Here is a 27430-nt window from a genome sequence, read left to right on the forward strand (position 1 = left end):
CAGCATGTAAGCCTGTTACTGTGCAGCTCTCCAGGCCATCAGACTTTCATTTTGACATTAGAGATACTGAGCAGCAAGGAAGAAGAAATCAATTTCTGCAAACAAGAAATCCCAAGTTGTTAAGTTTAAATATGAGCAAAACTGTTCTGTGTTACCTTGGTGGAATTGTTCAGTTTCATACCACATCTGTAGGTTTTTGCTATTTGTGGTGTCAGCTGGATTTCCTTTGTCAGCTGACGCCATTTACCACATTCTGGTTTTGTGCACTGCACCTACAAGTCAAAAAACAAACATGTTTTTACTTGTTGCTTGTGATTAGAGATAAGATCAATCCAACTTAAGTAACCAACTAGAAAGAAGCCAGACATGGGAAAGTCGTAAAATATAATTGTTAGATATGTTCTTGTGTAATCATCAGGTCATAAGTAGTGTTTGATCTACAGAAATCTTGTACCCATTTCTGCAAAACTGAATTTCTGCACAGAACCTAAGGCCAAAATTAATTCAATTCCCCATTACTATGGTCTTCAGTAGACTTTGCAAGCATTACTTCAAAAATATATTCTTCATCACTTAAAGAAAAAACAAAAAAAATCTCAAACAAAATACCACTACCACCAAACTTCCTTCAATTCCCATCTTTCTTCCACTCTTTTTACCAGGGAAATACAAAATCTGATTTCAATGTCTTTCACATTCACACTTTTCCTGCCAAATCTTATTCTACCTGAAAATCACAGCTGCTGCTTCACTGAAAAGTAACAGAAGATTGGTCTTTGTGGGGTGTGGAGAAAGTCTCCAACAGTGGAGAAGCTGATGAGATTTTTTTTTATCTTGAGCTTTTTCGTAATCCTCTAATACTAGGGAAAAAAACCCACAAAAACTCAGCTGACCTGCTGCTTGAACAGCAGAATATCAGAATCACATCAGACCATCACATTCCTATTAAATAAATCACCTTTCACCTTACCCAGTAAGGAAGTTGTTGATCAGCCATAAAGGCTTTTGGACTGGGCTCACTTTTACCATTGCTTGTCCAAATCCTTTTCCAGGCAGTGTATTTCTCATAACCATCTTTATGGCTAAGAAGAAAGAGAAAACAGCAAGCAGTCAGCAAATTGAATATCTAGTTCGCTTCAGCAATAGCAGTTACTCTAAAATTAAACATTTTATATAAGGACAGAGAAATAAGTCTGTAGAGAGCACTCTATTTCTGCTGTTGAAAGGGGAGAATCATGGTTCTTACGACAGCAGTAAATTGCATCCTGACCATTATTTCCAGTTGCTTATGAGTGCAATTCATAGTATCTAAGGCCTGAACTGAGTGATGGGTACTGCTGAGCACATAAGCACACAAAAACCTGGGCAGAGCTGGATGTAACTCCCACTCAAATGGGAAGGAGCTTGGAGCTGAAAGCACTCTGTCAGCCTGACAAGAGTCTTCATGGTCACTGAACTGCAATAGTTAAACTGATTTCTAATTGCTTTTTATTGTACTGCTTTAGAGAGACGAGGTCTGCCGAATGCACAGTGTAAAGTGAACTTAGAAAGGAAAACACATTTAGTCATAATTGTTCTCATAATTTAAAATTCTCTGACATTGTTTTTAAAAAAGACAAAAGCTTCAGAATAATTGCAAATACACAAACCAGCCTGCCTAAACTAGCCAGTTTTGTTCACGCTGCCCTGTTTAAGTTGATTAGTCCATACAACACCTGCAGTTTTATCATCAATGTCTAAGCCTCACTCTGACCAAAGCAAGCACAGAGGAACAATCTTTGTATTATGTTTATGTACAGGATGTTTCACAGCTGCCAAACTTTAATAAGCTCTGAAAGGACACAGCCTTAATTGGTAACTCTACCTTCGGTAATAGTGGTCAAAACATTCATTGCAGAAGTGTTCCCCACAGGACAGATGGTACCATCTAGACGTGTACCCATTTTTTGCACATCTGTAATGCAGGAGACATAGAAATAGTTTTATAGTACATTTAGGAAAAAAAAATCTTTCTATTGACAGTAGCACATTCTAGAAGAGGAACACAATATTCAGAACAAGCCAGGGCTTTATGTTACATTCATGAAGGCTGAGTTACACATGGCACTACAGCCACACAAATAACAATAAGGTCATTCCAATTGTCTCAAACATTTCCAGTTTCCAAACTAAGCAACACCATATGCAAGGGAGGCAAAGAGTACACAATGTGCAGTTTTATAGTTGGTCTGGCTTTCAGCAGCCTCCCTCTAACAATGGTCAACTGAGCCTGTCTTTAGTACCCTATAAGCAGGCATTTCCTGAACGTGAAACAGTGAATATGTGCTGTGACACACTAAGCGTTTTGGAAATGTGTAAGATGACAAAGCTCCTCTCCACAAGAACTTAGAGTTCCTTTACTTTGTTGTATTTTCTTCCAATATTAGTGCAGAGTTGGGAGGGATCATTTAAATTAGCATTTTTCTTGTACATGTGATCTATTGATTCATAAGTTATTACAATGTTCTGTCTCCAGAACAACTGACAAAACTATAAAGGCAAATCTGAACACAAAACAGATGTTCCATATTTTTCTGTCATGTACAACTTGTGATTTTAACCCAGTGAGACAAAACCCTAAGGAAGCAGTTATGCATTCTCAGCACTTGGTCTTTATCAGTTTCAAAAAGAAATATCCATTACAAAGATTGCATTCATCAGATAAAGCAATTGTTCTTCACTTGGAATACTCTCATTAAACTCACTGAAATTATTCAAGATAAATGCACAAAGTAAAAAGCAGTGACCTAAGCTACTAACTCAAGTAGCCATGAAATGAGCTCATCTCAAACAGATAAAGTTGAAAGTATGTACTTGGGGGGAGGGGTGGGAAAGATGAAAATCAAAATATTAAAATAACAATTCAAGAAGATGAGTAAGCAGTATATATTGTTTCCTAAATAAAAACTGTAATATCACCAATGCTGATCTCACAGGTGCTCACTTCCCAGACAAGTCTGTCAGGCAACTGCCAAAACTTGGCTTCTCTATGACAACAGCCAGAATACATTGACTTCCCGCCACCAAAGAACAATCCTTGGATATAACTAAATGAAACACATAGTTAGTTTTATTTATTTTTCAGTGCTATAAAGAACAAAAGTTTGTCTCAATTATCAGGGGGGGAGGAGTGCTACATATCTACAGTGTGCCTGCTTCATAATGAGGTCTAACATGTTGCCTATTATAGGTATACCTTGCCAGTATTATGCATTCAAAACCACCAAGTCAGAATGCAAAAGCACTTGTGAAAGTGCAGAGGAAGTGTACAAGAACAAAGAGTTCATGTAAGTATGACTCTCTCTCCTATGACCTAAAATTTCAAGGCTAGAATCTCACCTCAGATTGCAAAGCATTCCAGTGAAGGAGTGGTAAAGACTTTCTACAGTAAATGATGATTTCATTTTCCATCTTGAAAGCAAGTTCAACTTTCTCAGATTACACTAATATGCTCTCACTTTCACAGAAGCAAGGCATGTTCCAGAGGACACCATTAATAACATAAATAAGCATATCCCAAAGATAGTCTGTATCTGAATTAGCAACTTGCACAGGAGAAAGTTATGGACAACAGGAATAACTTGTGACATTTTCCTGGCACCTTAAGACTCCTATTAGCACTATCTTTCGATTCTCCCTCTACATTTAGGTATGAAGGGATTTTTCAGAACATAGTTAGAATCCTAAACTTCAGCTGCAGGTTTAGAAAGTCTATGAAAAAATGCAAATAAAAAGTAACAAACCTTTCTGCTGCACTGGCAAAGCAAACGGGACATGTTGCAGTGCATCCAGCTTTTTCACACTTTCTATATTTCTTCTCTGATGCTTCATCATCATCATCTGCTGCTTCAGCTGCTTTCTTCTTCACCTAATAAAGAATAGCTGGAATCTGACCATAAATGACACAAATGCATCTTCTACAAAGCAGCATTCAGACAGTTTTGCAGCTTGTGAGTGGCATCCCATAGTTAAAACAACCCTAACGAAAATCTTTGCAGCCATTGTGAACTAGCTGCAGCATGAAACAGCTGTCAAATTAGGTCAGATTTTTCCACTAAAAAAAACCAAACAAAAACCCGCCAAAAAAAACCTCCAAGCCCACAGTAAGACTGGAAATATCATTAATATCTAAAAATTTCTTGCCTTAGTCTAACTGATGGCACTGAAGAAATTATAAGCAAAGCTTCCAGTTTAAATAGTATTTTAAGCTCCATCAAGGAGTCAAGCCTCATGCATTCATTTTATTTCATCAAGGAGTCAAGCCTCATGCATTCATTTTATTTCTCCTTCAGAAAATCTCCTCTTTTAAAATACTTATTGGTACTAATTACAAGTGGCAATCCTATCTGTGCCTCAAATAAAATATTAGGGTAGGCTTTTTTGGATACAGGCATTTTTTTGGATACAAAACTGTATACCAAATGTCTCTTCTGGGCCTCAAAGGTACTGTGTATTATGTTGTTTTAGGTCTCTGTCTGGATGGGCAGACAGCTTTGTCTGACTGTACAGAAATCTGTGATTGTATTTTTAACACATTAAGTACTTACAGATTATATAGAGTGTTTATCTTTTCTGAATATTGTTTGCAAAATGAGACACTTGACCTGCCTATTCACGGAACTAACTCATTCTCCTTCTCTGTGGATAAGTAGTCTAAGACCTGACTTACCCACAATGAAGCCCACTTTCTTTACAAATGACAACAGAAAATAAAAAATAGCAAAGTACAAACTCACATGTTTTTAAATTATTATAAATACCTGTCTTCCAGAACTCCTCACAGGAAGGTTGTCTGGAGACTGATCTGAAGAACATGCCTTTTTCTTTGTTCGTACTCTTCCCATTGACATTGTATTGTTAGAGCTGAAAAAAGGTAGGCAATAGTTAATTAATTTAAATTGCTTGACTTTGCAGAGCTAATCACAGCCACTCACAACACTACTTTTCACAGAGTTACCTAGGTAAGAATCTGTTCAGCGTGACTGTTAATTTGAGAGGAAAATGGGAATGAGGCATTGGGGGAAAGGAACAATACTACTATTTTAAACTAAATTCGGCATTAAGATTAGATCCCTGAGTACCTCTTGACAGGCTGTTCCAGATCAGCATATCCTGGATTTCAATAATCTGATTTGCATTACGTGAAGACCTGGACTGGAATTTGGCTTGGCAAAGTGAACAGACAACAGCTCAATGCTGATGCAAGCATTCAAATACCACTCGGAGTAACACTCATGCTGCTAACTACTGATTTATTGGCAGCAAGAGATTTGCACTGTAAAGCACTTTTCCAAACAGTGTACTGAAGAGACTTTTAATACCAGATGAGCAACCAGTTCCAAGAATTGCACAGCCTCCTATGGAAAGAGATAAGAATTTGAAATCTGGACTGCCATTATATTGCATTTGTGATTGGAATATTACAAAGTTTGTTAAGTATTCCACTGGACAAAATAAAATATTTACAGCATGAGCGCTCTGTAGCTGTCTTTGACTGCATTGGTAGGAGCACAGAATGGACCACAGTTAACCATGCAAACTGGAAACCACAGAGTGTGAGAAAGTATGATGCAGAAATATGAAAGCATATTTAAAATCAAAGGCATTCTTTTCACAGGGAGTAAAGCACAAAGACAGCCTAGAGGAAGAAGTAAATCTAAGGAGTGCTTTACAACATAGAGAAATTAAGTGGAAATTAACCCCTTGTACCACAGCACTGCAACATGAATGTTATTTTGTTGTAATAGTGATCAATTTGTAATTATGTTTTTAGGAGGGTTTTTTTAATATATATATGAGACTTCTCAATTCTCCCTGTTTCAGGATGCAACTTCCTTATTCAACCTGTCAGTGATGGACAAGGCAGCAGTATCTTTGTTCAGAAATTCCATTAAAAATCAAGGTAACAAGAGGAGAGTGGGAATTTTTACAAAATTTTATATTAAGCTGATTCAAGTCAAGTAAACTAGTGCTTCATTCTCCTCTCAAGATAGGAGAAATTATTTGTGAGAGGAAGACAAATCACATGAGGGTATCCACACATTAGAAAAATTAGTTCAAACATCAAACAACCCAATATAAAATCAAACTTTGTTTCTTGTATGTATCACCTCCAATTACAACTAGCCAGAGGTAGGAAAAAAGTTATTAAGTCAATCTCTATTGATCTCTGACCAAAAAAAAAAAAATCACTTCACTGCTTCACTGTAACTTACCAATTTATATGAGATTTCCCTAAACTGCTGAAAATGGTGGCTTTTCCCCTCTAGAGCTTTTTTTATGTATCAGTGGCACAACAGTATCTCTCTGTGTCCCCTAGCCTTCTGATGGTAAATAATTGTTCTGACATGCCATAGTCCTTACAGTTGGAAGCTTCCAACTGAGGAAGAAGTAGTGAGCAAGGCACCAGGTGACTCATTTTGGTGACCATCAGGTGATCACAGTCTGCTGCTGCTGTGGGGCCCTTTTATCCAAGAAGGTAAAAGAACATGTGAATTTTGCATTATGTAGGTGAGTAGAAAAAGTGTCAATCACTAGGAAGTTTGGTAAAAATATTTCAGATTCAGAGAGGCTGCCCATTTTGAAAGGCAGAGATCAGTTGTACAGTATTGCAGACATATTTTTGCTCTTACCCCTTCAATAGGGGTAAGAGGGAGGTGGGGAGAAAGGGAGAAAAAGATCAGGTATATGATACTTTGTGCCCACTTCCCCTGACAAACCAAGAAACACCCTCCCAAAAAACCACAAGTTTTTACAGAACAAACAAACATGGCTTACTCTACGAAGCTTTACATGACTTTGCATCCTGTCCTGTAGACATCTTACTGGCTGAGAAAATAAGCCCTTTAAAAGGAGAGGGATGCATAATGCGTGAATGTCACATTCAATAACGTTTCATCCGTCTGTAATGCGTGGCCTATATCGGAAAGCTTTGTGGGGTTTACCTGCACAGTTGGCAGCAAGTTTGTCATTGGGGAAGAGAAAAAAAATGAAGAAAAGAAACCACACAGACACACACTGTCAGAGACGGGGAGGAAGCGAGAGCAGCCTGATTAACACGGCGAGTGCACACACCTCTAAAACTCAGCCCGAGTCGAGCGGCGGCGCCCAGCCCCGCCGGCCGCGGCTGACAGCGCCCGCCCGGGCCGCGGCTGTGACAGCTGGCAGCGGGAGGGCGGGCGGGGGTCCCGAGGGGCACCCCGGGCAGGGGAGCCCCCGCGGCTGGGCTGCCCCGGAGCCGGGCGGGGGCGGTGCCGCCGGCGGGGCAGGCGCCTGGCACTCACCTCGGGGCCGGGTCACTCGGGGGCCGGAGACCACATTCACGCGTGTCCGCGCCGCCTCCTGCTAGAGCTGCAACGGGAAAAAAGGGTGGAGAAGGGGGAAGGAAGGGAGGGAGTGAGAAAGAGACGGGGGAAGTGAAGCGGAGAGGTGAGGACGGGGGCAGCGCTGGCACCTGCCCCGCCAGCCCGGGGAGGAACAAGCGGCCCCGCGGTGGGCGTTGCAGCTGAGGGAGGGAGTCACTCACCGTCGCCGCCATCCCCACCGCCATCCTCCTCCTCCCCGGTGCCGTGCACCCTCAGCCCGCCTCCTCCTGCCGCTGCTTCCGCTCTCCGCGGTGCGTAGCGAGGGGGAGGGCGGGGAGGCACCGCCCCAGCCCCGCCGCCCTCACGGGATCCGCGGCCGTGCAGGTACCGTGGCTGCTGCGGCCCGGGCGGGGGGGCCGAGCGGGGCGGCGGCGCTGAGCCACCACGGGTCACCCCGCGGGTCCCCCGGCCCCAGCAGCCGCCCGCCCCCGCCTTCTGCCCGCGGGTTTCACGGGAGAGAAGTGTCGGCATTTCCCTCCTTCGTTACCGGGGTAGGGGGGCTGCTCGAAGGGTGCGAAAAGGGAGGCCACCGGCGGACCCGCAGTGCTGGGCAGGCCCGTTCAGCCGCCCCGGGAAACGGGGTCTGGCCGAGTCTATCGGGAGCCAAGAGTGTGCTGATGGCTGTGTCGCTTTCGGTATATTGCGACTGTCATCAAACGGTGATCTCTTGAGATCTACTAAATTTTTGTCCGTTTCGAGGAAGTAAGAGCCAGTTCCAAACTATGCATTGGGTGGGGGTAATTCATCTCTCTTTTTTCACAGCTACGAGCGCTCCCTGGAGACATGGACCACTCAGCGGATGCATCCGGGCTCCTGGAAGCCTCTGATGTTGGGTCTCAGAAAGACAGAGTGGTGACAGAGGAGGAATGGCTAGAAAAATGGGAAATGGGTAACATCGGGTTTCACAAGGAAGAAGGGCATCCGTACGTGACTTCACTTTTCTGCCTAAGCTGTTTTAAGTAATGCCATGAGATGACTGGCTTGGCTCATTCGAGAAACTCTTAATTGAAAATGGAACATTTGCAAAAAGCAAATCATCTTACATAGGTACATTAATTTTTGTTTTTGAAACAAAAATTAATATCGATATTTTTGTGACCTGCATTTGTCAAAGGACAGAGAAAAGAAAGTATTGAAATTTATTTAGAGCTTTTACTCTTGAATCAGGTTTTAAACCTTAGAGCTTGGACAGTTTGGCTAGAAAATCTTAAATTTTCTGATGGAGATGCTTTGCACTATTGTTCATGTGAAACTGGGCCTTGAAACTATGTGCAGAGGACATCAGAGCAACTACCATACAGTAAAAGATAAGGACCTAAAACATCAAACCTGATTATATTGTCTTTCAAGAGCTGTAGAAGTGATTTGCTTGATGCAGAAGTTTCATGATCTTTCTGTTTAAAATCTTTGTTATGACTGTCTTAGAGGTGGGTTAGTTGGACTGTTTATTTGCAAAGGCAAACAGAAAATAGAACAAACAGAAATCTGTTGATTTCTGAATTACGTGAAATTGACTTTCTTGCTGTGTAAGTGGAAGGTGAATGCTTTTATTTTAGGTTTTTATTTCTAATGGCATGAAACAGGTTGAGCTAATAACATATGTGCCATTGTGGAGTTTTCATGCTACCTTGCATAGTGTGTAGCACTTGGCTTTTCATGTGCCAGCACAAATACTCACAGAGTTAAGTAAAATGTGTCTGTTCTTCTGCAGGCTCCTCCAAAAGTATCTGGCTGTTCTTTTAAATGGCAGGAATGGACTGAGGATATTTTTCCCACTTTGTGGTAAAGCAGTAGAGATGAAATGGTAAAACACAGATAATAAGAGCAAAAATCTTACTTGATGTGGGGAGGGATAGAGGGAGAGGGGGAATTCCCAACCTTATACTGGCCAGTGGAAATGTGCCACATTTCCACTGCTAGGAAAGCAGTGTCACTGGAAGCTGAAGGGAGGAGGAAACTGGTGTTTTGTATAGTAGCATAAATTGAATAGATAAGGTCTGATCTGAAAGTCCTACTGATTGTCCCAAGTTCAGCTTGGGAAATGTTGAATTTAGATGAACAGAGTGACTGAATCTATGCCCTTACCAGTGCTGCTTTCCATAGCAATGCCAGCTTAAATTACCCACAATGAGGTCAGTTGTGTCAGACAACATTTTCAAGAGACCATGTGGCATGCCATTCTGGAAATTTAAGGGATTTGGGCTAAATGTAACTTCCTCCTTTTTTTATACTTCATGTTTTACTTTTACTTTTTTTTTTTGAGGGGGGGATGGTATGGGGAGGGAGTGTTGTATTTAAAATTAGGGCCTATACAAGTCAGTACTTTTTCTTGGAGGGAGGAAGCACAAACCAAAACCTGCACTGCATCTTCAAGTAATCCAGCTATCAGGTTTTATCACAGTACCTACTCCCTAGGCTGACTGTTGGCTCTGACACACGTTGGTGTTTTGCTGAGCTGCAGAAGCGCAGATGTTACTGCACCCCCTTTGCTGCCCGTTTCCTGCCAAGCTACAGAGGCAGCTGGGTGGACACTGCCTTCGTCACCTCAGTTCAGAGCACAGCACCTTTCTGAAATCGACAGTTTCTCACTGTGATCACCTGTTTTCATTGAGTTAGTAGGAATAAATTAATAATTCATTAAATCTAAATAAAGCATGTAAGACCTCGTCAACTGTATGCTGAGTGGTGCTAATTTAAGCTCAGATCATGGAAGGCAGGTGTTCAATATAATGTGAACACTTCAGAAAGTCAGAATTAAACATATCAGGGCATCCTAAAACTAGGCTTTCCCTAATGAATAAATGATGTATGGGAGATACAAATTTTGCCCAGCCTGTGGGCCCAATGTAAACCTGGGCCTTCTCTCTCTTGTGTGCAGGCTGGCGGACATGGGGCACAGCGTTGTTGGTGTGGAAATCAGTGAGCAAGCAGTGAAGGAATTTTTTTCAGAACACGGTCTGCCTTATTGTGAGGAGCCAGTCCCTGAGATTTCAGGAGCAAAAATGTTCCAGGTATGTCAAATGATCTGGTGTGGTTAATCGTGCAATGCTGGCATAACTGAGTAAACAAGTCATTCTGCTTTTATGCATCTGTTTTACTGGTAATCATTCACCTCTCCTGGAGAGGTCTAAAAGGAAGCTCTGTGTTGTATTTTTGGACTGAGAAGTTATTCTTCTAAACTTACTACTTTGGCCTTCTTGTAACAGTGAAGCACCTGAATGTAGAAGGAATGTATTTTAACACTGGAGGCATGCCTTGACAGATTGATAAAAGTTGCATGCTGTGGTAGATTAGAACTCCTCTGGAGGGGATCAGAAGAGTTACCTCAGTAAAATAAAACTAAAAATATTTCTCAGTGTTTTCCCCCACTGTATATAAATGTGTTTTAAAATTCTCTTTTTTAATAGTGTATGGGTATATTTTAAGATGTGAAATATAAATATATACTTACGAGTGTGTATTTAAAGATAGTTAGCTGATAAGGATTGTTTCCTTTGCTTTTATTGTAGAGTACCTCTGGCAACATTTCCCTCTACTGCTGCAGTATTTATGATTTGTCCAGGTAGGAATACTCAAAGTGTTTTACAATTCTCCATAATCTAATATGTATTAATACTGTCCTGTACTATTATTTTATTTGAATCAGGCAAAGATTTGTCAGGTCCTTGTAACCAAACTCATATTAATTTGTATGAGAAACTTGAATGGCCAATCTCCAGCAAAAGTCTAATTCCATTGTTAATAATTAAGGATGACAACTAATTATCTTTAAATGGGCTTCTTATTCCAAGCCATTCTGTGAAAGTTATCAAAAAACATTTTTGCTTTTACAGTAAAACCAAATTATCTTTAACATTACTGATGAATTCTATGAAGCAAAACTTTAGCACAATCCCTTACTCAGAGTAACTTAGTAAAGAGAATGTATCCAGAAGTGTACAATAGTTCCCTCTTCTTGCAGTTCTTACTCAGATGTGATTTTTCCCTAGAGTATAAGGTTTTGGCAAAGTTTTTTGTGTTTGTTTGCTCTTCTTACAAACAACTGTCAGGCACACGAATTTGTCTCATGTCTCTTCAGTAGGAAGGAGGTAAAGTCCTAACATTTACTTCAATGGGCATTCCAGAACTAGTACATACAGTCACAATAGGTAGTTCAGGACACCAGAACACAGTTTACTATATGATCTCTTTTTTTTCAGTCTGCCAAAACACTGGGAAAAAGACTATTCATTACTAGAATCCAGAGTCTTTCAGACAGTAGACCATGATTGTGACTTCTGCTGCTGCAGCTGACTTGACTGATATATATATGTAACCAGTCTTTCAAAGTGTCAAACGGACAGGGTGTGTATGAACATGACTTTGTAGATACTGCCTAGTTTCTTGCCCGCCTTGTCCCTCCAGTGTAGTTACTTGCTACACTGTAGATCCCTTTAAATCTTTCTTGCTGTGAGTTGACAAGTTGCCCAAGGATTGCTTACGCTTCTCAGAAATTTTTGAAAAATTCAGTCATAAGTTTTGTAGCAAGTAGTGTGGTGAAACTTGTAACTTCTATCACAACATGGTGTAATAATACTTTGAAATAAACAAAAGTAGGTAATTACTGACAATTTCAGTGCATATCACTGGATTCAGTATGTAGTTTGTCATCACAAAATAAATTGGCAGATAGACGTTCTGGATGCAGAATGAACTGTATTCCCAACTTCAGTCAGCAGATACCTGTGACTAGAAAAATGCACATGCACTTCTAGTTTCTGTGTGCAGACAATTTGGTTAATTACCCAGTAATTATGGAAATTGAAATTAATTCTCTCTTGCTGAGGCTGGCCTACTAACAGGTCCCTTTCATCTCCATTAGCCTAGCATTCATTAGAAGAAAACTCAGATGTGCTCCTGACCTTTGTCGGAATGGGACGTTTCAAAGACTCTTGCTAGTTAAAGAGTAACAGGAATTACTGCTCTTTCTGGGAATTCTGGGACATATGTAAAACAGTTATATTACACAATTACTGTACCTCCTAATACAATTATGGCTGCAAGACTTCAAAAGAAAATCAAAAATTGCATTTACTGAAACTACTAAACATATGCAGAGATAGAAATTCACAAGTTTCCTCTTAAATCCACTGGGTTTTCTGCTGATATGTGAATTTCTGATTTCCATGTTAAATTTTGTTAGATGTAGTAGTCCCTAACCCATGCTGAACACTGTATAAACACATAGCAGTGTGTTACATACCTTATACTTTCCTTATCCTTTCCGTATAAACACATAGCAGTGTGTTACATACCTTACTTTCCTCATACCTTAGCTTCGTCCTGAATCTGCATCACTATGAAAGACAGCTGTGTGCCTTTTTTTTACCTTTTCCTCATGGCTTCATTGTGTTGTGAATGAAATTGGATATGCAGAGGGACAAGGAGCACCCAGACACTCAGCAGGTCCTGAGATCTGGGCAGCCAGGAGACCAGGACTGGGACAAGGCCACAGCATGAGCCTGCCTGCAGCCTGAGATGTCTGTAGGCCTTGATGAAATAGCTTGGGAGTAAAGTACATGAAATGCATGTTTGGAGCCACTGCTGCCATTCCAGTTAGACCAGAATAAAGTTGGAAAGAAAAACCAAGTGCAGAAAACCTCAGTGGCTTGCATGAGGTCACCCAGCAGACTCAGCTACTCAGAGAGGAGAACTGCCTCCAAGCTTCAGAAGATCAAGTTTGTCATTTGCCCCACTAAACTCTCCTTTGTGCCCTGAACATCCATTGCTTGTTTAACTATCTCTTTAAAAATCTCCTTTCAGTTACAAGGCTGGTTATTTAAATTAGATGCTTAGACTTGGCGAACCTTAAAAGAAGTCAGCACTTGAAAGTGTTATCATGTCTCATCGCAGTAGAGTGGGAAATACAGGATCAGCTTGTAGGTTAGATGCCAGAGACTTAGCAATGCCATTGCAATGAAAATAGCAGTGGTGAGAGAGAAGTTCTCATGGTTTAACTCTGGCTAAGGTGGTGGAACTAAGCACCACACAGCTGCTTGCTCTCTCCCCCATCATGAGATGATGGGGAACAATCAAAAGGGTAAAAGTAAGAAAGAAATGTGTGTGGAGATGAAAACAGTTTAATAATTAAAAATAAATTTCAAAAAGTTGTAAGGAAAAAAAAAATACACAACAAAGAACAACCAAAGAGAGAAGAAAATAAAACCCAAGAAAAACAAGTGGTGCAAATGAAAGCAGTTGCCCACCACCAACCAAGCAACTGATGCCTAGCCAGCAGCCAAGCAGTGCCCCCATCCACCAACCTCCCACCCAGTTTTATTGCTGAGAGTGGAACCAGATGGTCTGGAATATTCCTTTGCTCAGCTGGGGTCAGCTGTGTTTGCTGTGTCCCCACCCAGTGTCTTGTCCATTCTTGTACTCTCCAGCCTACTCACTGATGTCAGGGTGTGAGGAGCAGAAAATAAGTTGGTGCTGTGTAAGTGCTGCTCTACAGTAACTAACTCATCAGTGTGTTATCAACGTGATTTCAAGCCCAAATCCACCAACACAGCCCCATGCAAGCCACTATGGAGAAAGGTAACTCTACCCTAGCCAAAACCTGTACAGAAATGAAGACAGAGGTGATGCAATTGGACTCTGACACCTGCCCAGTAGGCTGAAGGGTATTGCACAATTCCATGCCACATTTTGCTAAGTAAACTTATTCAAACTTTCTTTAAAATTGCGCAGTTTACTTAATTACTACCTTACTGTCTTACTCCTATTTTAATAATTACCAAAAACAAGGCTCTTTCTTATCCCCAGATATTCTTTTGTGTTGCTCTGGCTGCTCTTACCATCTATTAATAAAGGCATTTCTTGATAGTCTTACTCACTGGCAGGCTTTGGGTGGCCACTGAAGCCATCTGCCAGCATATCCAGGAACAAAACTAGTGTCTGCAGCAGAGTTGCACTAAGGCAAGCGGCAGTGTAACTTAGCTTTTCTAGCATTAAACAAATTGCAAGCTGAAGCTGTCCTGGGTGTGTAGCTGGGAATTCAGGTGTCTAAAGTTACTGAATGTGCTGAGTCAATGATAGTAAAGCAACAAGGCAGCTTCCTTAGCCTGCATATGAAATCATGCATGGGTTTTAGAAGGTAGTCAAGAACTGTTGATGTGCTGAGTGCATGTCAGACAGAAGGACGTGGTTACTGGACACCCAGACTCATAGCCCAAATGTGTTAAAAGTACATTCCTTCCTCCCTGCCATGTCTCATCAGTCCCTAAGGATGGGGAAGCACTGACCAATTCCCACACCTCTTTGCTATTGCAGCAGGACAAAGAGCCAGGAGGATTTATTGAGTTCCAGATCCTGTTGGTTTGGATTATAAAAATGCTGCACCATAACAGAAAGGGGAATCACTAGCTGCAGAATCCTTGTGACCTCACAAAAGTGTCTGAAAGAAGAGGAAGGCCCCTTTTTACTGTTTTTAAGCCTTTTCCTTATCTCCTTACAGCTCGATAGTTGGCAAGTTTGATGGGGTTTGGGACAGAGGAGCTCTTGTAGCCGTGAATCCATGTGACAGACAACGGTGAGTAAATTGCATTGTTACTACCTTTTCTCCGATGTATCAGTGACAAGTTTTTGATCCTGTGACTTGTTAATGAGTCATTTTTCATTTAAAGGATAAACCTACACAAGCTCTTCTCTACCACAAGCATCTGCTGCAGCTGCAGAGTGCTGTATTCTTCCTTCAGGAAGCCACCCTGCCTCTTGGTGGGAAAATATGTGGTTTGTTGCAACCCAGCAGAAGCAGGGCTGCAAGGTTCATCTGAATTCTATTATTTCCTTTTCACCACATCTACTTTTTCTCTCTTTGTTCTTTTCCTTCTCACTCTCCTTGATTACAAATTTTTGTTCTTGCCTATAGCCAGCCCAAATTTAGATTGAACCTTCTCTCAGGATTTTTTAATTAGATACAGAATCTTCAATTCACAATAATTTTAGGACTGTACTGTGTACTGTATTCTAGACTGTGGCAGATGAATAGTTTGTCTATTAATCTTGAGTTGAATGTGCAAAAAAAGATAAATGCTTGTTTATGGGGAATAAATACAACTTTTATTTTATGTTTTTCATGTGTAGCATGAATTTTATGCTGCTGAAATTTGAACAAGTTTTGGTTAGTCTCTGTGCAGTTCAGTTCAAATTCTGTCTGCATAGAAATGCATTTCATTGAATATTTTGAATGCTATGCTTGAATGCTTTACAAAAATAATAAAGTATAATTTTTTCCTTTTAGCTATGCCAGTTTGATGATCAGCCTAGTGGAGAAAAATTCTTCTTATCTCCTTGTTACAGTTTCATATGATCCAAACAAACACAAAGGTGAGAACTTTGTACCGCTCATGTTGTGATTTTGCTCTAATACAAATTGTATAAAGATGTATTAGATGTAGATGTATTAAATTGTAGATGCATTAATATCTTCCCCAAGATTTTTATCTGCATAGCTTTGTTAGCTGGTTAGATTTTTATCTGCATAGCTTTGTTAGCTGGTGACCCCAGTATGACTGTGTATAACTGTGTTTAAAAGTTTAGATATTGACCAAGCTTGGGACTAAATTTGTGTTTTCTCTAGCATTCAGACATGCTAAAGGTAAGTTGAGGACTGTCATGGTATATTAACAATGAAATGAAACTGTAAGTGTGGCTGCTACAATGAAGCTGGAAGTCAGAGCATTTATTAACATCCTATCTGGCCTCGGGAGCTTGAAACACTCCCAAGAACATCAGCTTCATGCTGTTTATCCAGTATTTGCAACCCAATGTGTTGCCCATCTTGTGCCTCTCTCTCAGCCTCTACCACACTCTGAATGTACTTGGAAGAGGTGAAATTCTGTAAAATCATAAGGTACTTTTTCTTTTATAGTTTTTGTATTATGTACTGAAGTGGGAGATTTTTTAGTTGATATTAACTCACAAAAGGAGATCTTTTTCTGTTTTGGGCCCTTCAGCATAATTTTCCCCCACAAAAAACAGGTCTTGCTATCACAAGCAAGAACAGTTTGATTCATTGCTTTCCCTCTGACAATGTTCAGCTCTTAGCCTTTGTCATGCCACTGTAGTATAAAGAGATTGTAGGCTGGATTCACACAGCACACTGAGAGTGGTCATATCCACATCACATTCATGATTCCCTGCTGCAGCTGCAGATGAAGCAACAGCAACACCTGAAGCTGTCTGGCCTCCCAAGCTGCCACAAGTTCCTGGACATGTTTTCTGTTTCCTGCTGATGGTACTACATCCTGGGGCCCCATTACAGGCCAGGTGCTGTGAGTGAAGGGCTTGGCTCTCCTACTGCAGCGTAAATTTTGTCTTCTTCCCATGTCTCCTCTCTGATTAGCTTCACCCTTTTCTTTCAGGCCCACCATTTTATGTTCCTGAATCCGAAATTAAAAGTTTGTTTGGTGAGTAAAATTTCACCTAACCCTTAGGAATTTTTTCAAAAACACATAAAGATGTTTAAATGCCTTTTTAAAATGCCTTTACCTTGCCCTGTGATGAGTGACATAGTCATTTGCTTCTTATCTAAAGGCTAGAGTCATGGAAAAATACTGGGAAAAATAAATACCACTTAGCCACAGGGATTTTTGCTGGCATGGAAAATCCTCAGTTCTTCAAAAGATACGAAGAAAACCCAAGAGGCAAACAGTTTCTCCCTTCGGTACCTTTTTTGTTCTCCCAGGATTTATACTGCACTCAGTAATCCTGTAGCTGCAGTCTTAGAGTCCTGTTTGACCATTTTGTCTTTGCCTGCACCTCTTCAACTAGTTGCCCTGGTTTTAATACAGCCCTACACGTGCTACAGTTTCTACTGTACTTTTGTGACAAAGAAGGAAAGTAACGTGGCACTCAAAGAAAATGCTAAAAATGTGCAACTCAAATCCATCAAAATAATGAAATTTGGAGCTATGCCAGGAATTTAATTTTAGGAGTTCCTCCTGGCGTGCTGTAATATCTCACTTTTAAATTTACAACTTTCTGAGACTCTGGCAGTGTCTGTGTGCAGTGAGTCATTGGCATTGACAATTGCATCCCAGTGCAAAAGAGAGCATTAAAATTCCCCCCAAGTGCGCTGTGTTAGGCACTGTAGGGTGACGCTGGCAAGGGGGTTTATTTACAGATGCGAACAGGACAGGGCTGCTGGGAAAGTGCCTCAAGCTATTTATTTTTTCAGCATCAGTCTCATTACATGATTATGATAATGGGAAGATGCTAACAGCTCACAATCTAGGCAGCAGGCCAGAAAACTTAATGTTACAACTTACTTTATAATCTTCTTGACCAATCACACAAAGCAAAAGCATATTGACAGTAGTTCCATCCAATCACTATAAGCACACGTACCTTTGGTTAGAACAATGCTTGCTTATTTCGAATACAATACCTGTTTGTAAGAGACAACGCACAGAGCTCCATTATTAAGCTTTAACCTTCCTAGTATCTTGCTAGATAAACTTTCTGCAACTTAGAAAGCTATTCAGACCTATTCAGACAAGCTTTAATACATAGGTTTATTGTTCTATTTGCCCTTGCCTTTTCTACAGTTTAAATAATTTTTCTGCTGACCTATCTCATGACTGTTGCTTTAGCACTGTTCACAATTCTGCTGTATCTGAGGCCTGCCTTTTGCAGCTTTCCTAAAACCCTCCAATTTTATTGCTGAAAAATTTGCATTTTTCATTGACTAATCATTCACTAATTTGTTATCCTTATCTTCTTTTCAGGCAACTGCTGTGAAATTAGGTGTCTTGAAAAAGTTGATGACTTCTCGGAGAGGCACAAACAATGGGGACTAGATTATTTTCTGGAGGTGCTATATCTACTAAAGTTTGTAGCTTGATTAAAATTTGTTAAAATAACCTGCTTCGCACCTTGCTTATTCTTATATCTCTCATTTTAAAATGAGGCATTCTTAAAGCAGGGGTTTTTTCCATTTTGCTTACTGAGTCAGCTCTCCTACACAGCTGCCTTTACTACCTTGAGTTGTGAACAGCTTTTCTTAAACTCCATGCACAAAAAGCCATTGCCAAAGCATACCTTTTTCTTCCATATCAGTTCAAATCATGAGAGCGAAGAAAAAGAAATGTTCCTGTTCCTTTTCCGCCATTGCAGGTTGATGCTGTCTGCCTGGTGTTCTGCATTTTGCATTCTGATGAGGCAACTCAGCCTTGTCAGCCAGCAGCCCTGGCAGTGTGGCAGCTGCAGTTCAAACACTGTTTTATGGGGCACTGGCCGTGCACCAGGCTGGGCAGAGAGGTGAGAAGCTGCTGCAAGTTGGTTCTCTCCATCCCTGTGAATATATGTCAAGTGAAGAGCTGGCAGTGAGCAGGCAAGGCAAGGAAGCAGCTGCCAAGAGGAAATTACCATCCAGCAAGCAAGGCTGGAGGAAAGTAGACTGGATGACAGGGAGGAATGGGTGGAAAATGTCCTGAGAGCACCTGATGTTATTGCTAAACCATTCTCCATCATATCTGAAAGGTCATGGAGTATGGGAGGGGTGACTGAGGACCTCTCCTTTTCCTTTTTTGGAGGAAAACCAATGTCGCTCCAGTCTTGAAAAAGCGCAAGAAGGAGGACCTAGGAAACTATAGGCCAGTCAATCTCACCTTCATGCTTGGAACAACCCAACTTGGATGTCATCTCTAAGCAAGTGGAGGGAAAGAAGGTTATCAGGAGTATTTTACCACAGGAAATGGGCTGGGTTAGTGGACAGTGAGGTAGGTTGAGAACTGTCTGCGTGGTGGAGCTCAGTGTTGTGATGAGGCTAGTTGGAGGGCTTTAGCAAGCAGTGTTCTCATGGGTCAGTACTGGATCCAGTCTTGTTCACCTTATTAATCAGTGACCTGAATGAAGGGACAGGGTGCACCTGCAGTAAGTTTGATCATGATACAAAACTAGGGGGAGTGGCTGACACATCACAGTGCTCTGCAGCCACGCTGCAACACCTGGACAGGCACAGGAGCCGGGGAGAGAGTGATGTTCAGAGAAGGCAAGTGCAGGGTCCTGCACCTGGGGAAGAAAATCCCAGGGTCCCAGCACAGGCTGGGGGTTGACCTGCTGGAAAGCAACTCTGCAGAGAGGGACCTGGGAGTCCAGCAAGTTAACCAGCAGTGTGCCCTTGTGTCCAAAAAGGCCAGGGGTGTCCTGGGGTGAATTAGGAAGAGTGTGGTCAACAGGTTGAGGGAGGTGATCCTGCCCTTCTACTCAACCCTGGTGAGGCCACATCTGGAGTGCTGTGTCCAGTTCTGGGTTCCTCAGTGTAAGAGAGACCTCAACATGAAGCAGGTCCAGCAGAGGACCTTAGAGATGGATGGGAGACTGGAGCATCTTGCTTATGAGGAAAGCCTGAGAGAGCCATTGTGTATCCTGGATAGGAGGCAACTGAGAAGGGACCATCAATGCTTGCAAATATCTTTAAGGGCAGTTGACAAGAGGATGGGACAGGACTTTACAGTGGTGCCCGGGGATGGGAAAAGGGGCAAAAGGCACCAACTGAAACACAGGAAGTTCCATCTGAATATGAGAAAAATCTTCTCTACTTTGAGGTTGACAGAGCACAGCAACTTCTACCCTTTGCAGCTTGTTTTGAAAGGAAAGGTATGATTGCAGTGTAGTGTATCCTAATTCGTCAAGAATAGAAGGCGAGTAAAAGCCATGGGGCTTTTTAGAATGCCATAGTCCTAGAGCTGCAATGAGTCTGCTGGTTTTAGCACAGCAGTCCCCATGCCCACAGCTCATTGGAACACTCAGTATTGCTCATAGATACTCGTGTTTCAAGGCTGGGTAGACAGAGAGAAGAAGGGATGCAGCCAGTGGGCCAGTGCAAGCTGAGAGCTGCTGGTTTTGTTTTCACTCCTGGCCAGTACTGCAGCTACCAGGTTTAAGCATCTCCTTCCTTTCAAATTTTTTCCGGATGCAACATGAGAGCTCCCAAAGTTTATCTCAGACATTGAGATATGTGATAGCTGCAAAAGGCCAGGCGCTTGGCACGAGGCTGCCACATGCCCTGTGGTGTCCTGCACAGGACTCCCAAGCATGCGACAGCCTGGCAAGAGCAATGCCACGTGCCAAAACAGCCATTTTAGGATGTGTAAGATCTGTGTGTACCCTGTAACTCCTCTGAGAATTCCCTGTAAATACACCTAGCAGAAGGAGCACATATTGTCCATGCACCTTACAGAAATGCGTGTATGTGCCTGTCTGAGAAATGTGTCTACTAGTGCTGAATGTAAATATTTTCTAAATTTTGCCAGAACAGCAGAAAATGCAATTAAACCAAGGTGTTCACAGGGATAGAGAACATCTCCTATGAAGACAGGTTGAGAGAGTTGGGATTGTTCAGCCTGGCTGCTCTGAGGAGACTTTAGAGCAGTATCTGAAGGGCCTGCGGGAGAACTGGAGAAAGACTTTTTACAAGGGCATGTAGTGACAGGACAAGGGGAAATCTGACAGAGAGTATGTTCAGGTGATATATTAAGAAGAAATTCCTTAGTGCAAGGGTGATGAGACTGGAACACATTGCCCAAAGAAGCTGTGGATGCCCCATCTCTGGAAGTGTTCAAAGGTTGGATGGGGCTTTGAGCAAACTGATCTATCCTGGTCATCCCTGCCCATGGGAGGGGGATTGGAACTAGATAATCATCAAGGTCCCTTCTAATCGAAACCATCTAGTGATTCCACGATTTTTTGTGTGTAAAATTGTGGCTTAATTCCTTACTCTGGTAGGGGCATAAAGAGAGTTAGTAGTGGTATGGTAATTCGATAACTGGATGTCTGTAAGAATCTGGTGAAATCTATGTGAATATTCTGGCGGGTAGTTGAATATTCTGGTGGATATTTGGATGTCCTGGTGGCTATATGAGCACGGGTGTGTGTGCGGGTGCAGCGCGGGGTACAGGGACACTCCGCGGTCCCGGCGGAATGGGCGGCCCGGGCCCTGCTCCGCCCCCGCTGGCCCGCAGGGGGCGCGCGCCCGCCTCGGCCGCGCTCAGCGCCCGCCCCGCTGGGCCCGGGGATCCGGGGCCGCCGCGGGGGCTCCGATCGCTCTCCTCAGGCGGGGATGGCGGCGGAGGACGAGGCGGAGCTGAGCCTGCTGGAGTGCCGGGTGTGCTTCGAGCCGTACGGCCCCGACGGGCAGCGGCGGCCGCTCAACCTGCCCTGCGGGCACGTCCTCTGCCGGGGCTGCGTGGGGGCCCTGGCCGGCGCCGAGCGCCAGAGGTTGGAGTGTCCCTTCTGCCGGCGGCTCTGCGGGCCCGCCGAGACCAGCGAGTGCCGCCCGCTGCTGCAGCTGCTGGAGCTCCTGGGCCCCGCCGGCGGCGGCCTCGCCTCGGCCCTGGGCAGGAGCGGCGGCGGGACGGCGGCGGCGGCCCCCGCGGGGCTCGGGCTGCGGCTGTGCCTGGGGGGCTGGGGGTCGCTGGTGAACCCCACAGGGGTGGCGGCCTGCCCCGGCTCGGGCCGCCTGGCAGTGGCACACGACGGCAAGAAGAGGATCCACGTCTTCGGGCCGAGCGGGTTCTGCCTGCGGCGGTTCGGGGAGCGAGGGGACGCGAACAACGACATCAAGTATGCGCTCGATGTGACGGTCACGTCGGACGGACACGTGGTGGTCACCGACGGCGGGGACTGCTCCGTGAAGGCCTTCGATTCTGAGGGAAGGGGGGTCCTGGCCGTCCGGGAAGGCTTCTGTTTGCCATGGGGCTTGGATGCCACCGCCAAGAGCGAAGTAATCCTGACCGACTCGGAGGCTGGCGCGCTGTACCGCTTGGCGGCCGACTTCCAAAGGGGGGAATTAAAGAAGTGTCAGATGATCCGGTCTCGGCTTGTCAGCCCCAGAGCTGTTGCTGTCTGCCAGAGCTCGGGTGCTGTCGTGGTGGTAGAGCACCTGAAAGCTCGAGGAGCGAGCAAGGGCAGCAGCCGAGTGACGATATTCAGTGCGGAGATGGATCTCATCGGCCAGATGGACAGCTTCGGTCTGAACCTCGTTTTCCCCTCCAGAATATATGCTACGGCTGTGGCCTTTGACAGAGAAGGTCGTGTTATAGTAACGGATGTTTGTAGCCAGGCTGTCATATGCTTAGGGAAACCTGAGGAATTTCCCAGCTTTAACCCTCTAATTAGCCACGGGCTTTCTTATCCTGTCGGACTGACTTACACGGCTAACAATTCCCTCGTCGTTTTAGACAGTGGTGATCATTCAGTGAAAGTATATAGCTCTACCTGAGTGGGCTTAAATGCTTCCTGCTGCAGGCTCAAGCTGCTTCTGGCCATAAAGCGTGCGGAGTTCTGGAGTTTGTAGGAGTGGAGGGAGGAGGCGGTTTTCGAGCTTTGAGTGTGAAATCACCCTCTGACCAACTCGCAGTGCTTCCTGCAAAACTTGTGTCACGTCCCTTGCCTACCTGTGGGAGAGGACCTGGCTATTGCTGCCTGTAGCCAACAACTAATCAACCAAACAAATCACTTAGCATTTTAAAACTATTCCATGCCTTGACAACCAAGTGGTTTTGGTTCTTTTTGACACGTAATCAAAGACCAGCACGTGTGCAAGTAATGCATCATTTATTTACATTTCCCAGCACATAGTTACCACTATGCTTAATTAAGTATAGATACACTCCTGACAGAACTGTTTCCAGGGACTGTGCACAAGGAAGGAGATTGCCTTGACAGCATGATAGGAGAAATTGAAGCCTCCATGCAAGGTTGCATAAATCCAGCTAAAATCATTGTGATGGAGGAGCCACCACTGATGAGTGAGTTATGAGAAGTGAAATCATGTTCAAAGTCTATTTTTTCCAGGAAAATGCATTTCTGGGGGCACTCTTTTCTCTGCTAGTTTATTCCCACCTTTAGTAAGGTTGTACTGGAGCACTTTGTCTTCCTCTAAAGTGCCCAAGTCTGTGTCTTAACCTGGAGATAATCTGGTGTGTGGTTACACAGCGTGGGCTGCTTTGCCTAAAAGCCTCTTGAAGTATTCACGTTTAGACCACAAGTACTCCTGCATTATGCAAGTTTGAGTTGGCTCTGCTGCTAACACGGCTACATGTAGGAGGTTTTCAGCACTACCTGCCCCTGTTTTGCCATTAATATGGTATTTTTGCACTCCCAAACCCCAGGATTCAACTGCAAATTGAAATGTTAGTGAGAGGTAAACCTCTTTTTTTGTAGCTTCCAAATGAGATTTTGTTGATTGTGAACACACAGGAGATTTAGATCAGTTTATATTCTCTTGTTTTACTCACAGTGATATTATATTCTCATTTATATTCTCACAGTTTTACTGTGGACACAGGTCCTTTTGCCTTATTTCATAGTGGAAATTAAGGTATATAGGACTTATTTTGAGAAGGATTTAATACCCCCACTAGAAGTCACTGCTGCATTTTTAGGCATTTATGTGCTGCTAAAATGATTACTTAGTTCAGCATTAAAATGAAGTTAGATATAAATGTGAATGCTATCTGAAGTAGAGATGAGTAGGTTAAAATGGCATAAAACTTTTGGGGTAATTTCTTTTTTTAAGTAAGTGAAGTCATTAATATTAACTAATGTAATTTGAAATTCACAGGCATTCTATCAGTAAATTTTTTATCTGGCTTTTGGTCTGACTTCAGGGCATTTAATAACTGCATGTGTTACAGCACCCGTGATTTGCCAAATACTTGCATTAAATTGGAGCAGTTTAGCCCTCTAATTCAGCCAATGTGTTAATCTGTCTCATGTCAGCATTTATATAAACAAACCAAATCTATTAATTGCAGCTATTTGTAAAGGGTAATTGAACAGTGACCTGACAATAAAGTGTGATTTGCTTACTTCTATATTTTAATAACTTAGTGATAATTCCTCATGTTTTTTCATCACATTTCCTTGTTACAACACCATTTCTGTATTGCTGTTGCCCTGTAGATGTTTTTTTCTTCTATTTGGTGATATCCTGCAGAAATTGCTGTAGAGTCATTTTTTGCTATTGAAAATTATATGGATGTGCAAAGTTGGTATTTTTCAGCCTCCTCTACTGCCTAGCCAGAGAGCAAGTGCCTTTGGAAGAACCAGAAATCCTCCTTGGCTGTTCTGCAGTGTGAGCTGTATGGCCCTGAGCAGGAGCCCAGCAGGGAGGTCAGGAAGGAAATTTGCTCAGAGAAGGAGACCCCTGGATGATACATTCCTTTCTAGATGCCAAGGAGACTCCTGCCTTTGATAGAACCAATTAGATAGCACTTCCTTTGGGGGACTGCTCTGTGTCAGAATGCATGCAATGCCATCAATGCTGTATTCATACATAATTAATACTTTGTCACGGTAACACTTCCTCTTAACCATGGGCTGTGAGCTTTCATCTCCTCAAACCTTTGTATGCACCAGGAGCTTGGTTTTGCTACTAAATTAATGGATGGGAAAATTTCCTAGGACCTACTGCCATGTAGGCAACTTTCCAGCAGCCAAAATGCTGATTTTTAAACATTTGACTCATACTGTTTTAAAATCCACAAAAACTCCCATTTGCCCATTCTGTTCCTGATTCCTTTGGTAACTAGAAATCACTTGATTTTTGGGTTTGGAAGCAAAATAAACTTTGGGACTTTATTCCACCTAATAGATTTTTTTTTTCTTTGTGCCATCTCCTGTAGTCTCTGCTTTACCTACCTACTGAAAGCAAATTTCTGTGAACAATGCAACTGTTTTTTTACTCTATAGCTTGGTGCTTAGTGTACAACCATTACATTCTGCATTAATTTGATGCAGGTGCCTAAATTGAGAAGCCATAATTAACTGTATAAAACCAAGTATTAAAAATTTTGAGTTCTTTGGTGCTTAAGGGAAAATGCAGCAGTAAAGCTTTAAATCTGCATAAATCTTTCTTTTGACACAATATCTTGTGTTCTGAGACAGGAATGGCAAATATTGAAGGGCCCATGGTTGAACTGATTCCTTACGTTTGGGGTCTGACTGGCTGTGCTTGGAATGGAGATAGCTAGATATGTGCTTACCTTTGGAAAAGAGTGGTGGGGTGGCCATTCCGTTTAGAAAGGAACATAGGACTGTGTCTAGATGCTTCAGTGACAATTAGTGTTGAGTTTATTTTATAAAAATCCATCACCTTTGCATAATTTTCTGCACCTCATGTTCTAGCCATTGGATTAAAACTGAATATATGGACAGTCTTCCTTTAGTGTCATGTTTTCATGACACTAGTAGTAGTAGAGATTGCTCTGTTGTACACACACACACACACACTGCAATTCCTATTTGGTTTATTTTTAAGCACTGATCTCACGTTGCATATAAACATATCAGGTTATGTTGACAGTGTTAAGGAATTAAAGGAATCAGACGAGTTTCAGCAATGCATATTGAGATGATGTTCTGTGACATATATATTTTTTGTTTTGCTTGTGAAGAAAATAATTTTAGATAAAGAATGTATTTGTTTCAGATTGATGAATAAGGGAGAAAGGGTGAAAAAAATAAAGTTTATTTCATTTTGGCCATTGTCCATTTGAGCACCTGTCCATTCCCTCCAGTCACATTGCTGTGCACATCAGTTTGATCTTTATATTTTTCTAAAACATGCATGTAACATCACTGTAGCATTTTTTAATATGGACTAATTTCAGGGGAAGAGGGGATCTCCTGTAATATCCAGCCCCCAAACCACTAAGAATGTTATAGAGCAGGTCCATCAAGATGATAACCTATAATATAGGAGACCTCTTCTCTTCTCTTCTCTTCTCTTCTCTTCTCTTCTCTTCTCTTCTCTTCTCTTCTCTTCTCTTCTCTTCTCTTCTCTTCTCTTCTCTTCTCTTCTCTTCTCTTCTCTTCTCTTCTCTTCTCTTCTCTTCTCTTCTCTTCTCTTCTCTTCTCTTCTCTTCTCTTCTCTTCTCTTCTCTTCTCTTCTCTTCTCTTCTCTTCTCTTCTCTTCTCTTCTCTTCTCTTCTCTTCTCTCTCCCCTCCCCTCCCCTCGGGTTTTTTTCCCTGACTCTTCTCAGAGGCTCATCTTGCACTTTGCATATCACCTGTGAGTCACAGCTTCCCTTCACAGGAGCAAAGCAAAAATACAGATATTTTTCAAGTGAGTTCTAAACCTTGCTTTTCATTCAGACATCTCAGGAGAACTGATAGATCATTCAGAAAGCAGCAATCACTTCTTTGATAGTGTTACATAAACATCCAGGCTTTCTCTAAAGTGCCTCATTTGTGTAACATGTCTGACTTTCCTGGGCAGCCTCTAAGCTCTCTAATACTGGAGAGGTTCTCAGGGAGCAGATGATGCATTGCACTTACACCTTTTTCTCACTACTGCTTTCCAAGAGATTTAGAGATATTTCTGAACTTGGCACTCCAACCTCTCTGTGAGGCAAATACAGTACAAATGTCTTGGCTCTGCAGCTGCAGACAAGAGCTGAGAATCGAAGGAAGCCTTTGGCAGACTTGAGGCTCAATCTTAGAGTTCCCATCAAAAGGTTACCTTAATAAAGCAGGGAGAGTCTGTGTTTAATCACCCTCTTGTCTGGGAGGTGCCTTCCTGATTTTGGAAGATGTTTTGACACTATACCGATGATTTTGTTACTAATTCCTTTGGTGTTTCCTACAAATCATGGAAATTAGTACTTTTCCAAACCACAATGTATTCCTAGATAACTGCTTCCAGTGTGCTCCACAAAAGTGTGTGGTTTTGAAATGCTCAAATTTTACATTAAGGATAGAAAGGAGGAGATCAACTCTGAAAAGGAAAAAAAATTAATGGAAGGTATCTGTGGCTTAAGCAGAGGGTGAACTCCACCAAGTCAGAGCACAGAGCACACCCATCATTCCAGTAAAAGGAATGCATTCTTAAGAAATGAAGCATTTCAGCCTGGAAAATTGACAAGATGATAAGGGCTGTTGCCTTTTGATTAGTATGTACCTCTGGCAGTGGAATAACCTGCATTTGAACAGATCTTCCAGCTACAATTAGACACTTTTTAGATGGCAATCCTTAGGAG

General features: G+C 42.5%; 3 protein-coding genes across 4 annotated transcripts in view; 2 read left to right on the plus strand and 1 right to left on the minus strand.

The window, feature by feature from the left end:
- Positions 1 to 7677, minus strand: part of KDM1B (lysine demethylase 1B) — a 27591-nt gene extending 19914 nt beyond the window's left edge. The window contains exons 1-7 of the mRNA XM_054644489.2: positions 7565 to 7677; positions 7323 to 7389; positions 4800 to 4902; positions 3783 to 3907; positions 1865 to 1954; positions 971 to 1082; positions 156 to 272 (exon numbers count right to left, since the gene is read on the minus strand). Coding sequence (XP_054500464.2) covers positions 156 to 272; positions 971 to 1082; positions 1865 to 1954; positions 3783 to 3907; positions 4800 to 4889 — 534 coding nt within the window. The 5' untranslated portion in view covers positions 4890 to 4902; positions 7323 to 7389; positions 7565 to 7677. The remainder of the gene's footprint in view (positions 1 to 155; positions 273 to 970; positions 1083 to 1864; positions 1955 to 3782; positions 3908 to 4799; positions 4903 to 7322; positions 7390 to 7564) is intronic.
- On the plus strand, positions 7598 to 18307 carry TPMT (thiopurine S-methyltransferase). Of its 2 annotated transcripts, none has more exons than XM_054635554.2 (9): positions 7598 to 7727; positions 8166 to 8326; positions 9115 to 9207; positions 10282 to 10414; positions 10913 to 10965; positions 14899 to 14973; positions 15685 to 15770; positions 16808 to 16852; positions 18173 to 18307. In XM_054635554.2, the coding sequence occupies exons 2-9, from the start codon at positions 8187 to 8189 to the stop codon at positions 18286 to 18288; spliced, it is 741 nt and encodes a 246-aa protein (XP_054491529.1). In that variant the 5' UTR covers positions 7598 to 7727; positions 8166 to 8186; the 3' UTR covers positions 18289 to 18307. The 2 variants fall into 2 exon arrangements, with proteins under 2 accessions (XP_054491529.1, XP_077036425.1); XM_077180310.1 differs by lacking the exon at positions 7598 to 7727 and adding an exon at positions 7757 to 7894.
- A 3104-nt stretch (positions 18308 to 21411) lies between these two features.
- On the plus strand, positions 21412 to 26156 carry NHLRC1 (NHL repeat containing E3 ubiquitin protein ligase 1). The gene has a single exon (XM_054637786.2). The coding sequence runs from the start codon at positions 21508 to 21510 to the stop codon at positions 22666 to 22668; it is 1161 nt and encodes a 386-aa protein (XP_054493761.2). The 5' UTR covers positions 21412 to 21507; the 3' UTR covers positions 22669 to 26156.
- The last annotated feature ends 1274 nt before the right edge of the window (positions 26157 to 27430 follow it).

Source organism: Agelaius phoeniceus, chromosome 1 (assembly GCF_051311805.1).
Source record: "Agelaius phoeniceus isolate bAgePho1 chromosome 1, bAgePho1.hap1, whole genome shotgun sequence".
Lineage (NCBI taxonomy): Eukaryota > Metazoa > Chordata > Aves > Passeriformes > Icteridae > Agelaius > Agelaius phoeniceus.